The sequence below is a fragment of the Asparagus officinalis genome, chromosome 1 (genome assembly GCF_001876935.1).
Source record: "Asparagus officinalis chromosome 1, Aspof.V1, whole genome shotgun sequence".
Taxonomy (NCBI): domain Eukaryota; kingdom Viridiplantae; phylum Streptophyta; class Magnoliopsida; order Asparagales; family Asparagaceae; genus Asparagus; species Asparagus officinalis.
Window position 1 is genome coordinate 116,874,314 of NC_033794.1, and position 15,271 is coordinate 116,889,584.

Below are 15,271 nucleotides of genomic sequence, written 5' to 3' on the forward strand. Positions count from 1 at the left end.
CTCCTGCTCGAACCAGGAGCTGCCTGATGAATGATGTATCCGCAGTGAACGCTCTCATGCTCCTCCGTCAAGCGCCACGACATCTCCCGTGTCACAGCCTGACGCCTGAGCTCAGTCAACGAACGATGCCGAGGAATCTTCGGCAAATATATGAAACCACTGCCAGTTTTATGAAGCCACTGCTCAGCATCAATAAATACGGCATCCGGATCTCTGGCAGAATCGCCAAATAAAAAGTCGGTCTTCTTGAGAGGCTGAATCGAACTGGCATCCTTCACGAGGGGCGCATCTGTAATCAACTGGCGAAGAGCTCGATATCCACCTTCCTTCACCACTTGGGCAACCTCGGTCGACGTGCCCGAAGCGAACCAAGGAGTGACTGGGATAGGGGAGAAAACGTCGGAAGTCGAATAGTACTCGCCACGACGCCCGTACACTGCGTGAGATGAGAACGCCCCAGAAGGATACTCCACTGGAAGCAAAAATTTAAACAGTTGTTAGTCTCAATCATAAAAGGAAGTTGAACTCATCCTACGAATGGGTAAGATAGAGTCACTGCCTTATAAAGGGTGAGACGATTTGGCCACATCATGCACTTATAAGATAGGGTATATCGACAATATATCCCTGCCTTATAAGGCACAATGCAGCGTAAAACGTTCCCCTTTATTAATTTTGAGATATGGTTTTGACCAAGCAAAACATATCTTTAAAGCGTCGATCCTCGCCAAGGAGAATCAAGGCTCTTCCCGATTGCCTCGCCAAGGAGAACAAAATGGGGTGAAAATGACCAATTTGCAAATTTCCACGAAAAAATAGACTAATTTGTAAATTTTCAAAAAATAACTCACCAGCATAAGAGGGAGGCGCGCCATCAGCCGACGTGGTAGAGGATTGACCCCTCGCAATACGAGAGAGGGAGGCGCGCCATCAGCCGACGTGGTAGAGGATTGACCCCTCGCAATACGAGACATAGAGACCTGTAAAATAAGTTAAGGAATCAGATCTAGAAAAAGTTCCTCTTTTTTGCAATTCTCCCCCCCTGAAAGGTGAGCTCGAGGCGCCAAATCTCAATCCTAACCTTCGCATGCGACCTCACAAATTCATAAATTGAATTAAGCATAAAAAAATGCTAAAATGGTTGAGGATTTACCTGAGGGAAAGCTCGTGGATCCAATAAAAATCAGATCTTGAAAGGGACTCAGACCACGCGCTCGAGGGGCCTGAGAGAAATTCTAAATATGAAAGTTTTGAGGGATTTCTCAGTCAAAGATCCAAAGGAAGACTAGATCTAATGCAACTATGAAGTTTTGAGGGAGAACGGATACTCGAGGGAAGAGAAAATCCAAAAAGAGGAGGAGAAGGGGGCCGGCCCTAATGAGGGGAAAATAAGGGCTCTTTTATAATGTTGAACCAAGCCTAGTTGAACCGGACCAGACCAAGTTGAACCGGACCAGACCTGGTTTGGACCAGAACTCAAATTGAAGCTGAATCGAGCATCGAAACAACTTCAAATCGACAGAGAGTTCAGTCCTTGGTTTATTCTCGCCTCTCCCACATGTTCGGAAAAATCGGAAGATTTTTGAGCCGAATTACTGCCTTTTTTGGCTCGTTATCAGGCCGGTTCAGCTCATTCGAGCACGGAAAATACTCCAATAAGGTATATGAGTATAAACTATTCCCTATTTTTGGTTGAGAAGTTCCTGGAGAATACTTTTTCTAAATATTCTTAAGGATAACTCAACAACACTACGCCGGACAACGCGTCGCAAATAAAGACTCAATGCCAACAATCGATGGTCAGCTAAAGATTAAAAAATCAGGAATCGACTTCAAGTTTAAAATTCCGACAACGGTCAGACAATAAATACAGCACCGGAACTCTTACAGACATTCGATAAAGCACCGAATAGCCTGGAGGATTGAAGGAATCAAGAACAGAAGCCATTCTAAGGTCCCGTCACACCGACTGAAGGTTGGGACAATCATATCCAAAGTATCCCAGACTCTTCTATAAAAGAACGATGCTGAAATACTTTGGAGGGGGTATCTGTAGGCATGTAAAATTGCTTATAGGTCCCTTAACATGGCTCGGCACAAACCGACGAACCAACGAGGCGACGAGGTTAACGAATCGCACGCGAGCAACGGAATGCATCCATTCGCGTGCAGAATCAAGCCAACGGTTCGGGGAGTCAACGAGTCATCCAAACAAGAGCGGACTCGAATGAACCATGACCGAATCAAGATTGGTTTCGGACTCGAACTCAGAAGTGGATCTACTGCCTAATCAGGAATCGGATCTACTGCCAAATCAGGTCAACAAATTGAGTCCAGACAAATCAACCGCACAACCGAATCACGGACAAAATGGAAACAACGACAAAAAGACAGGAACCCAAACACCCTGAGGGGCTCGGCAGCCGAGCCACCCAGGGGTGGCCGGCCACTTGTGGCCGAGCCACCTCAGCCCTGATCTGTGCCTAGGCACAGATCTGGGTGCCTATAAATAGGCCAATGGTGGTTCATTTGAGGAGGTTGGAACTTTGAGAGCCGTTACTCTGCCGAATTGAAGATTGAGCTTAGAGTTTTGAAGACTTGAGGACTTGAAGATTCAGATCTGATTCTCGGCGAGCGTCCACGTCACAAAAGGCAGGAGTTCGAGAGAGGTAAAAATCGGATCTAAGATCTACACGAGGCAACACTCCGGATCAAAGCTTGGCCTTTGATCCCGAGAACTAAAGGCTACTATTTCCTTGGTGAATTAGTACCCTACGGCTATTATTTCCTTTGTGAAATAATACCCGTCGAATCGTGTAGATCCGACCGGATCTAGATCGCGCGGTGGTCCACGGATTAACCCCGGCGTCGGCAAAGAACCCACGCAAGCAAGAGACCGCAAAACAGGATCTTGCGATTTGTTCTAAAGGAAAGTTGTAATTTTTTCTTTTTTCTTTGATTTCGTTGTAACCGGATCTAAAAAAGACCGGATCTTTTGTAACCGAAAAACAGTTATTCAAGACAACAATGAATTCAATGAAGGCAATTTTCACCGCGAACACCCACAACACTCTGGAAGTGTAAAAACAAAAATATTAATTAATAACATATAAGGATAACTCAATTTATTCTACACATTACACAATTAAGTTATCTTAAAATTACCTTAGCATGAGAGTATAACTCACATAGCTTCTCTATTTAGCCTTCGTCTCTATTGTCAAGTGTGAAGATTGCAGAAAGACGGTAATGCTTGCTTTGATGCACCAAGCACTAAAGATATCGTCTGTACAAATTATAGTAATTGTTAATGTGAAAACCCTAAAGAGATATTAGCTCTATCTTGAATGTTATTTATAGTGTTTAGAAAAACAAAGGAGTTTGTCCCTAACCAAAGTGGGACTAAACAAGGAATAAACAACTCTCTCAACACTCCCTCTCAAGCTGAGCATACATATCGTACATGTCCAGCTTGTTACAAGTGTAACTCATTCGTGTTCTTCAAAGAGGTTATGCAAGAATGTCTACGAGTTGATGTTCTGAAGGTATATACTTCGTTCTAATGATTCTTTTCTCCATGTCCAACTTGTTACAAGTGTAATTCATTCGTGTTCTCCCAAGAGGTTTTGTGAGAATGTCTATGAGTTGATGTTCTGACGGTATATACTTCGTTCTAATGATTCTCTTCTCCATCTTCGCATGAATCAAGTGACAATCAATCTCTATGTGTTTTTTCCTCTTAGGAAATACCAGATTCTCAGCCATATGAATGGCAACCTTGTTATCTCCATACAGGATCATAGAACACTCCAAAGGATAACTAATCTTTGTTAATATATCTCTAACCCAAATCAACTCGCAAGTCAAATTCGCTATGGCTTGATACTCAAACTTCATTGTAGATCAAGAGACTACACTATGTTTCTTACTCTAACTCCGCTGTAGATCAAGAGACTACACTATGTTTCTTACTCTTCCATGATATTAGATTTCTCTAAGTAACACACAATACCCGGTAATTAACTGTCTGTTATTAGGAGATCCTGCCCAATCTGCATTTGAGAATCATGCAACTTTCATGTGACTAAAATCTAAATAGATACTCCATGTTTTGGAGTTTTCTTGAGATACCTAAGAATCCTCTTCACAGCTTCTATATGAGGTTTCCTAGGTGCTGAGAAAAACTAACTAACTATACTAATGAGAAATGCAATATCTGGTCTCGTGATTGTTAGGTAGTTTAGTTTCAATACAGTCGTCCATATTCTTTAGTATCATCTAATAACTCCTCTTGAGTTGGTAATACTTTGACATTGTCATCTCTAAGTGAGTCAATGTCTTGCATTTAGATAGCCCAACATTTAGCAACATATCTGACACATATTTTCTCTGCGATAGGAGAATTTCATTCTTCGCTCTAGCCACTTTGGTACTCAGAAAATATTTTAAGGATCCAATGTCCTTAGTTTCAAATTGTTGTTATAGATACTTTTTCAAATGACTAACGTCCTATGCATCATTGTCGATGATCACAATGTCATTAACATATGTAACTAAAAGGATCCACTTTCCACCATGAAATCTCCATAAAATCGAGTGGTCTTTCTGAGCTCGATGAAGACTAAAAGTTCGGACAACTTCTACAAAATGTCTGAACCAAGCCCTTGGAGATTGCTTCAAGTCGTAGAGAGATTTTTTTTTAATTTCAAAACTTACCACACTCTCTTGAGTAACAAAACCTAGTGATTGCTCCATATAAATCTCCTTATCAAGAATGTCATTAAGAAACGTATTCTTAGCGTCTAACTGATGTAGTGGCCAGTGATAGCGAGCAGTAAGCAAAATAAGAATGCGAATATATGTCATCTTAGCTACAGGAGAGAATGTATCGATATAATCAATGACATAAATCTGTGAATATCCCTTCCCAACTAGTCGAGCTAGAAAACCATCTGGATTTACTTTCACAGCATAAACATATTTGCAACCAACTACTTTCTTACCTGGTGGTAGTGAATCAAGATTCCAAGTCTTATTTCACTATAAGGCAGTCATCTCTTCTTGCTATTACATCATCAAGTTCCAAAACTCTGATCTCTCTTTTATATCCAGTTGAAGACGTTTTTCATTTACCTTCTAAAGTCTTTTTGGGTCTTTATACTTTAATCATAATCATAATCCTCAACGGACGAAATTAGATTCAAAATCTCTTAAATATGTTTTTCTTGGATATTCTAGGACTCGAAAAGGGTACATGTGTTATTGTCCCTCCTTGAATTGGTATATTATTTCAGACGATGTTACTTTCTTTGAGAACAAACCAGAACATGTTACCTTTGATAAATGCTTAGACTCTTCCAATGATTATGACTACCTTCTTGTTCAGGAAACCACTATCAATGTTCCTTCCAAGACTGTTCAGGAAACCACTATCAATGTTCCTTCCAATGATTATGACTACCATCCAAGTTTGCGAAACCAGTTGAGATTTATACAAGACGTACTGCTCCGCAACCTGAGCCATTGTCCAAATCCACCTAAGAACCTAATATACTAGTAAGTCAAAATGTGCCTGTGTGACCAAGTGCTCAACCTACTAATGATCTTCCCACTGTCCTCTGAAAGGGAAGAGATCATGTTAATATGAAAACCCTAGAGAGATATTGGCCCTCTCTTGTTGTTGTTAATAGTGTTTAGAGAAATAAAGGGATTTGTCCCTAACCAATGTGGGACTAAACAACAAGAAATAAGCAACTCTTTTAACAGTAAACACTATAGAAATTAAGAGATTTTGATCGTATATATATAATTAAAGAAATGAACATGAAAAACTATATTTATAACCAAATTTCAGATCAAAGTAATAGAATTTATCATGGGTTATTGTGGATAGAACCAAAAGGGGTCCAAAAAAAATCTGAAGGAGGTCCATGCTCAATTAGGCGATAACAGGAGAATAAGTGAAAGAATCACACCTGTATAGTCTCGGTGCAGAGTCGAACTCTTGGAATTTTTGAAGGCATCTTATAGCGTCAAGCAATCTGTTTCAGTTCCTTGCCGGTCTTTTTCAAACAAAATATACCCATATACCGCGCAATCCGGAATATTGTGGAGCGAAAACTCCGGGATATCACCAAGATGGAGATCCAAGTTTTCGAGTCTTGGTGCAAGAACACTGAACTTGGAGACTGTAGATTCACAATTACAAAACATTGTCAAAGCTTTGAGATAGGGTTATGGAGAATGATTCAAGGACTGGAAGTCTGGAAATAAATTCTCCCAAGCTTGTCAAGAGTTTGAGGCTGCTTAAATTCGAAGGAGGAGGTAATTGCAAAGTGCAAGGAATGTAATCACTAGGCAAACCATGAGTAGGAGCAATCAACTTGAGTACTTCCTAACTCCGGCATTGGAGAAGGTTATCATAAAAACATCATGTTTTTCCGAGAGTGATATCAATATCTCTATCTCTCTCACTCCCTATTTCTTCGCGTAATCCCACCAGTTGTTCGCTTTGTGCATGTCGAAGCTGGGACGCCACACGAGGTGGCAATGGCTCTATCAGCCAAGCTTATGAAGTTGGTTATCGGTTTGCGGAGGAATTCTTCATGGTTGAAGTTAAGAACTGAACGCTTGGAGAGGATGGAGGTTTTTATGTAGAATTTGGTGGTGAAATCAGAGAAGGTTTTGTGAAGGATTTCTTCTGGCAAGCTGCTAAGTCTGTCTTTATTGGTTTTCCTGAGAGGTCTGCCCGTGTCTTTGCTTTCTTGAAGGAGAAAAGAGTAGTTGAATTTGTTTATGATCGTTCAGTTGATGATTGGGGTATTTGAGTTCTTATTAGATTCAAACTACGATTCAAATTTTAACTATGATGTTGATAAGGTAAAAATCCATAACTTATTCAAACCAAATAACCCTTACTAGGTATCTCGTAATTAAAAGGTCATTTTAGTCTGGCTTCTTTTGGATTCAAATTATAATTCCCTTTGAAAAGAGTAATAAGGTTAACTGTCAGATTGTTGCGGATAAAGGCTCTGTCTTCTATCGTTGCAAATAGACCCCCTAACCCTCAACTCCATTAGTTTCAGGTTAAGACAGGACTATACAAATTGAAATATAGGAATTTCATAGACAAATTTACCACCCTATTATATAACCTCGTATAATGACAATGACATAAGTAATTTAAAAAAAAAATACTAATGAAGTTGGGAATCTAAGGGATCTATTTGCAATGATAGAAGTAAAAGGGGTCTATCTGCAATTATCAATCATTCTATATTGCTATGTAATAACCTCAACAGATATACCCTATTACATTAAAGGAGTTCTCCCAGCCTTTAGGTTTTACATTGTTCACAATCTGCCAGGTTTCGTAGCTGAAAGCATCACAAAGGGACCATTCCTTGTACAAGTGAAGTCAACAAGGCCAGAGGCTCTGCAGAGATCTTTGAGCTCGCCTTCGGATAGAAAGAGGTTGTTGCTTGATGCCCTTGTAAATATCTGTAACCATAATGATGCATGATCAAAATAATTGGAAGATGCAACCAACTCTGATTATTAGGATTTTCACTGTGAATATTATAAATTTGATGCTATGGGGGAAGCCTGTAAATATGAATATTAGACAAGTCTATAACTCCATTATTGAAATTAGATGTGATACATTTAGAAATGGAGTATTATTTGATAATGGATAAACCAATTTGTTTGTGCGTAGTTGATTTAAAAATTTGATACATTAGAGTTACAATGTCTACCTTGAATATGCTACTATTCTATGTTAGAGAGTAATCTACTAAACATAAGAAAAAGGTATTGCGTTAAATCAAATGGCTGCGTGCATCACTACTATTACAACGAGAATGATTATCATTATAAATTATAATCACTATCATCATAGTCATGACCATCAATATCATAGTTGTCAAAGAACCATGCCACTACACCTGAACTTCAAAGAATTGTGACCGTGGAATCGAGCCTAAGTTGCTCTGACACAATGTTAAGGGATCCTACCACTGCACTGTCCCATTTTTTTCTATATTATCGTTCCATCTATTTTTTCTAAATATGAATCTAGATAATCTAAATATGACTCTAAAAATATAAACCTCCGAACTGGTGCTGAGGGTTGATGTTTATAATTTAATATTCTAACAATTATCATTATTGTCATTATCTCCATTGTTACATAATTAAGTCAGCACTGGTTCGTAAAGCTGCCTGAGTTCTATTTTTCTTCACACCTAACTGCGATTTATACTTTTGATCCTAATATCTACACGAAACAATATGTTCCCTAGGAACCAAGTCAAATATCCACTGACCTATGAAAAATTGTCAAGGCACTTAATTCTTCTGAAAAGAAAGTTTAGTTACCTGACGTACAGCCCTGAAGACTGGAACAGCTGGGTGAAAAACATCAAGAATAAAGGTTGTGGCAACGAATACACCTCCAGGGCGCAGAACCCTGCTTATTTCTGCAACCTAGACAAGACCAATAAATTCAAGAAAAAAGGCAAATTTTCTGATTTCATGGCCATATCTCACTTCAATATGGAACAAAAAAAAGGAGCGTAGTTGGTCATCCTCAGATCAGAAATATAAACCCCCGGAATCTATTGTCAGGTGATTGAACCATTTCTGAATGTGAACCATTTCTGAATGTTGTCGACTTGCTATACACAAAACTGTAACACTGAATCACGAATACTTGTAACAGCAATGAAAAAGTGCTGACTTGAAAGTTTAATTGCTGATTCTATAACCAAAGACTTATCCAAGCAAGGCAATAAGACTTCTTGAGCAACACAAGGTGATGGCTGCTATAAATCAAATCACACTACCACATCATTGTTAACAAACTTACATAAAACATAACGATTATCAATGTTCAAAAGGGCGAAAGTGCAAGGCAAACCATTAGACCATTTTATGAAGCAAGGCATAACCTTCAAGGCGTTAGGCATAAGCCTCATAAATCAAGTATATTTTAAGGACAAATTTTCAAAACCAACCTATTTGGAGTTTTATTCCCCAAAAACGACCCCATTCAAAAATAATTGCAAAAACCGACCTGGTTTCAGCCTCAGCGCTGAAACCAGGTCGGTTTTTGAAAAAAACTCTCCGAAACTTCACGGGAGTTGAACTCCCGTGAAGTTTCATAGTACAAAAAACTTCACGGGAGTTCAACTCCCGTGAAGTTTCGGAGAGTTTTTTTCAAAAACCGACCTGGTTTCAGCGCTGAGGCTGAAACCAGGTCGGTTTTTGCAAATAAAACTGAATGGGGTCGTTTTTTGGGAATAAAAATCCAAATAGGTTGGTTTTGAAAATTTGTCCTATATTTTAATTTTAAGATGTATAAATATTATAAATATATACTATAGTTGTATGATAATTTACAAATAGATACATTAGGTGATTAGTAAATAAGAACTAAATATGCAAAGTATAGACAGAAGTCATAATAAACTAAGTCACATACAAGATATACATCTTATTTATAGGCAAATGATCAAATTGTAGAAACATGACCTAAAGTACAATTCCTTGAATGAGCTAAACCGCTGCAATGATTCAAAACTCCAAACACAAATGGACTAAGAATAGGCTCAGCTCACAAAAAAGAGAAAAGATCGAATGCTAGAGCCGAATAAAAATCCACCTAGACAAAAAAAAATCAACTTAATCTCAGATTGTTGGAAGACAAATTGAATCAACAAAATTCACCCCGAGCATGCAAAAGAAGCATATGTGCAATACTGCAATGATTAGATAAGACAATTGCAATAAAGAGAAAAATCCTTGAGACTTAGGAAAGGAAAATGAAGAGATAGGGGCAATCTTGTCTAAGCAAGTGCTTCAAGAGAGAAGTGCTTCATTGAGCGCAAAGCGCATACTCAATTATGCTTTAAATGATGAGGTGTATGCTCCAAGGAACAAATAGCTTTCTGTTTGATTTCAAAGCGACTACCCTTCAAAAGTTTTGAAGAAAGTCTCAAAGCACAAGCTTCGAAAAGCTTTTTCTAACACTTGTTTTGCAAATATGCGGAATGTTCAGACATGGGATCTCCAAAGTTATTTTTTCAAACGCACGTTCTGTTGATACTTGAAGCTTCAAATTAAAGTTCAAAACAGGTCCTGTTATGTGCCTTCTGAAAGACCATATAATAGATCAAATAGTAGTAAACTTACCGCAGCAGATGGTGATGGCCAGCAATGCAATGCAGCTCCAGCATGCACAGCATCAACAGAACTTGAAACAAAAGGAAGTCTAGAGATATCAGCCCTGACTAAAACTAAGTTCCTAAAAGGAAAGGCGACCAATGTTTCAAGATAGAGTAACCAATAAAATCACATCACTAAAAAAATAAATCTATCTATTTAGAGAAATTGAGTACAGAATATTACTCCTTTGAAATGTTCTCCTGTTTAATAAATTCATCACATTGCCGCAGCATATTCTCTGAGAAGTCCAAAGCCACAACAAGTGAATACAATCCGCTCTTTGCAAATAGCCTGGAAAATAATCCGCTCCCACAACTGGCATCGATAATCATTCCTCCAGTGGCGGCCTCAAGGTAACCTTTAGCCATTTCAAACTACATTGAACTAAATGTGTTAACAAAATAAAAGGTCCACAAGAAATCTGTTAAACTGCCTTAAAAAAAACTACTTCCGTGAATACAACTTCTTATTTATGTATTTCTCTAAAGTAATTCTTAAATTGATTGTTCTTGATACTAATTTTGTTTGCTCTTCCAAATTCCTCGTTCCATGAACTGCATGTGACATTGATATTAAAAATGTATAAAATGTGTAGATAATATAAACAGGTGGTGGGTCCAAAACCTCTCTTTCTGGGCCGGGGAAACCACCCCAAACAAAATTTTGACGCCATCCTCTCTCATATAGAAAAGATACCAATGGGGTCCTGTTCCAAACAATTATCTATAAGAATGAATAATAAGTCCACTAGAAAGAAATGGCTTCAGGTCTTCAACTTACTACTACTCAAGTTACTGGAGAAAACCTTTAGTTATCCCTGAGGAAAAGTTGTGATTTAAAAAAACTTATACAGTGTAGTCAGATATGCCTAAATAGAGTTGTCATGATATACTTCTTTATTTGCAGCATCACTGGTAAGATCATACAAATTTTATAATAAAAGAGAAAACTCTGGGTTTTAGGCATTGATTACCGCTTTTTCACTTTTGGAATAATTATTTTTCTTGACCACAATTCAACAAGTCCAGATGATCACATAGGAGTTATATCGAGGTTTTGAATGTAATGTAATACAATTAATCACAGATGAAGGAACTAAAATTGACTAAAATTGACAATTCAATAAGTCCAGATGATCACATAGGAGTTATATCAAGGTTTTGAATGTAATGTAATGTAATACAATTAATATTTACAAAAAGAAAAGACAGAAAGAAAGTAAGCATTGGGAAGGCTTACAAGTAAAGCTTGGTTTTTTGGCTATTAGTCCCTCATATCTTTGATATTTTGAAATTAGTCCCTCAAATCATTAAAAGTGCTTGTATGTACCCCAATTCTTAAGTTATTCTGAAATTAGTCCCTCAAATCACTGAAGTTGCTTTAGGTTCCCCAATTCTTAAGTTATTTTGAAATTAGTCCTCCAATTAATAGTAGAAGTAGCTACTAGAGTTACTAATTTGAAACAACTTACGAGAATTGGGAAACCTAACAGCAATTACAATGATTTGAGGTACTAATTCCAAAATAACTTAAGAATTGGGGGTCCTAATTGCAGTCTCAATAATTTGAGGGACTAATTTGAAAATATGAAAGATTTACAGGACTAATATTGAAAAAGCCTTAAATATGTGATATCAGAAAGGATGGTGTAAATCTATTTCTTCAATCACAGTTATAAGTAAATAGAGAACTACAACAATGGTAATAGGCACCTGAAAAGCTCTGTTGCAGCTGGCATAGTTTCATCATACTCCTTAGAGCCACCAGACAGAGTCAGATCAAGATATATGTCATTGTCAAGGTAAGATTTCTTGCAAGTAGAGCATTCAACTAAAGAGCCTGACGTGGTAGTTCTGTGAGAAATTCATTCATTATTACATTAAGAAATAAATGCCAAGTAACTAAAGAAGTAAGTATTGAGAAGAGAATAATGAATCCTTGATTAGCAAAATTCACAAGATATAATGAGCAAATAGGTGTATAAGATAACCATTCATGATGGCAAACTGAAAAGCTTACATGGATTGTTGACTTCTATTGATCAGGGGATAATAACAGATAGGACAGGCAAAAAGATTCATGCTAGTGCTGACTTTTGCATCTACAGTTAGATCCTGAAGAAATTAAAACAATGTAAAGAAATCTTATTAGAGCAAACAGCGGTATATTTGAGTGTTAGGAAGCTCCTGACAGGGCAATCTAATAAATACATACAATTGAAGAAATCATAACCGTGCAAACAATATGAGGCATAAAGGTGGTCTCTTTAGTAGCATTGTTTTAAATATTCCCGGTACATTCAATATAACGGTCAATATATCCTTTTATAAGGTTTGTCATAAAATGATATGGCCTCAAATCCCATGCCACTTTTGGCAATTTTTGGGCTATATATTTTCGATATTGCTGATACATCAACCAATATGTTGGCCGATATGTCCTTTTACAAGGCTTGTCGCAGTATAATATAGTTTTGTAAAATTTCTTTAATTATTTTTAATAAAACTTCCAGCCCTATGAAGTTTTTAGCAAAATTCCAATAGGCTCTTTTCCCTAAGCAAATTTCAGCAATTGACTAGTGATCCTAAACATACGTTATTCAAATTTTCGCATGCTTAGATTTCATTAGGTATGCTTAGATAACATTTTAGGATAATATATTATATATGCACGTCATCCGATGTATGACACTCCGTTATTTACTACATAACCCCAATATTTTTCTCTATATCCGCAATCTAATAAGGATTTTGGCTGTATGGATATTCCATGATATCCAATATTTGAAACCGTATTTAGTAGTTAAACATACTTATAGGGCTGTAATAATTAATATAATAAGTGATAAAGTTTATCTGAGAGTAACAGGCTATGTAACTGGTGTTCCTCTAAAGAAAGACATACACTTAAATGGGCGAATATGTTTCAAAGTTAAATGTGTATAAAAGGCGTTGTGAGTCTCACTAGTCACTAATAACTATGAACAAAAGTTCTACTTGAACAATGGGCTTCACAATTCTAAATTGTGGACAAAAGTTCTACTTGAACAATGGGCTTCACAATTCTAAATTGTGGTGTCTTTATATATTTCTTCTTTGTAAATAAACAAACATATAACATAATAATTTCATTTCCTTTTCTTTTATTTTCCTATTTACTTAGCTTACTCAAGTAAGCTCTCTGTACCTCCCTCTTATGAAATAAAAATGGCTTAATTGCACTTCAATACCCTAAAGTTTCACTCGTTTTGAACTTTGATACCCCCAAATTTATTTTTGCCATTTGATACCCCAAAGTTTCACCCATTTCAAACTTTAATACCCCAAATTCTATTTCTGCACATTTAGTACCCCCGTGTTTCAGAAAATTGTGATTTAGTAGCCTCTGTATGCGAAGCACTTTTTATTTTATGTTAAATTTAGACCACGCGCTGAACACGACCCAATTTGGTGTCTTATAGACATGTAGTCATTAAAGACAACCCTGAAATGAGTGGGAATTGTCAAACTCTGTGGTCACACATCTCATTTTGGATGTTTACTTCAACTCTTCTACCCACTTAAGGGCGTGTATAATGATAACGTGAGTATAGAAATCCCAATGAGATCACATGGTCAGCACTTGCTCTGAATTAAACGGAAAAATATATGATCCTTCATTGGGTATCAAATTGGCAAAAAATAAACTTCGGGGTATCAAAGTTCAAAATGAGTGAAACTTTAAGGTATCAAATGGGTAAAAATAAACTTTGGGGTATCAATGTTCAAAATATGTGAAACTTGGGTACCAAAGCGCAATTGAGCCAATAAAAATAGGTGAAATTTTGGTTGCCTTTCACTTTTTTTTAGAGTAACAATATTGCTAGCGAGTTAACATGTGCCTTAAACGAATAACATAATTTAATTGGCAATGAGATATAACCTTCAGGGCGGCCAATTTTATGTGATTTAAGACATGGGTTTGCGAGAAATATACGCATAAAATCAGCAATAACTTGAAATAGAGCTCCAAAAATAGATATTTAAAGAGTGCTCGTTACAAGAGAAATAGCCAAGGGAATTCACCGGTTCGATTTCGGTAGCAGAAGCGGCCGCTCGAACCGCAGCTAAGCGACGAGGTTTGAACATTGGATTTCGATGGCCGATGAAGCGCCCTCTTGGGATCAGTAGGCTTTTGCAACCTCCTATAATGGTCACCATGGCGCTCTCTCTCTCTCTCTCTCTCTCTCTCTCAAAAGTGTACAATTTTGGAGCTCAAACGCTGAGAATCTCTATCTCTCTCAAAAAGTGTAGGATTTTGGAGCTCAAACGCTGAGAATGGAGCGGCGGTTGAAAGGCCACGATTTTTCTTTGGGTTTTTCGATTAGTCCCTAACATCTTTTATCTTATGAAACAGTCCCTACCATTGAAATTGCTATTGCGTTCCCCGATCTTAAGTTAATTTGACACTAGCACTTAAGTCATAGAAATTGCTATTATGCCCCCTCGAAATCTGACATGACTCCTCATTATATTTTTACTTCTCCCTGGATTGTTACCATACAGCTTCTTGCATGCACAAGGAAACAATTAGCTTGGAAAGTAATCAAGTACAACAATTTTTCACTTCAGCCCCATTTTAATTTTTTTTATTTAAATCGATTTTTTTTTTATTTACCAAAACCGACCCGATTTTTTGATTAGCAGCTTAATCACCTTTCTAAACAGTTGGGGTTGACAACCCCGACTATTTAGGACATTAATTTTTAGGGTTTAAGACTTCTAATTAGGGTTTAACACCCTCCTAAACAGTCGGGGTTGGCAACCCCGACTATTTAGGATGGTGATTAGGCTGCTAATCAAAAAATCGGATCGGTTTTGGTAAATAAAAAAAAGGGTCGATTTAAATTAAAAAAAATTAAAATGGGGCTGAAGTGAAAATTTATTCTAATCAAGTATCCATTAAGGATCAAAAGCCAGACATAAAGTTGTGTGTGCCTGAAGATTTATCTAGCTGTCTCACTACTGTCCCAAAACATAAGGATAACTGAAATATAATATATTTT

General features: G+C 37.3%; 1 protein-coding gene across 4 annotated transcripts; it reads right to left on the bottom strand.

Moving 5' to 3' along the window:
* On the bottom strand, window positions 7,236–14,575 carry LOC109829148 (uncharacterized methyltransferase At1g78140, chloroplastic). Of its 4 annotated transcripts, none has more exons than XM_020396280.1 (8): window positions 14,292–14,567; window positions 12,247–12,341; window positions 11,940–12,080; window positions 10,852–10,933; window positions 10,411–10,601; window positions 10,195–10,255; window positions 8,380–8,487; window positions 7,236–7,500 (listed from the first exon to the last, which is right to left on the bottom strand). In XM_020396280.1, exons 1-8 carry the CDS (start codon window positions 14,424–14,426, stop codon window positions 7,354–7,356), a joined length of 960 nt encoding a protein of 319 aa, XP_020251869.1. In that variant the 5' UTR covers window positions 14,427–14,567; the 3' UTR covers window positions 7,236–7,353. The 4 variants fall into 4 exon arrangements, 2 of the variants coding, with proteins under 2 accessions (XP_020251869.1, XP_020251868.1); XM_020396279.1 differs by having other exon boundaries at window positions 10,195–10,306; window positions 14,292–14,566; XR_002243980.1 differs by having other exon boundaries at window positions 7,476–7,500; window positions 8,380–8,698; window positions 14,292–14,575.

Coding starts and splice junctions, on each gene's coding strand:
- LOC109829148 (XM_020396279.1), bottom strand. CDS start 14,426: ATGGTGACCATTATAGGAGGTTGCAAAAGCCTACTGATCCCAAGAGGG. Junction 12,342..14,291: donor CTGCTACCGAAATCGAACCG/GTGAATTCCCTT, acceptor TAATTTCTTCAG/GATCTAACTGTAGATGCAAA. Junction 8,488..10,194: donor GGCCATCACCATCTGCTGCG/GTAAGTTTACTA, acceptor GGTCTTGTCTAG/GTTGCAGAAATAAGCAGGGT.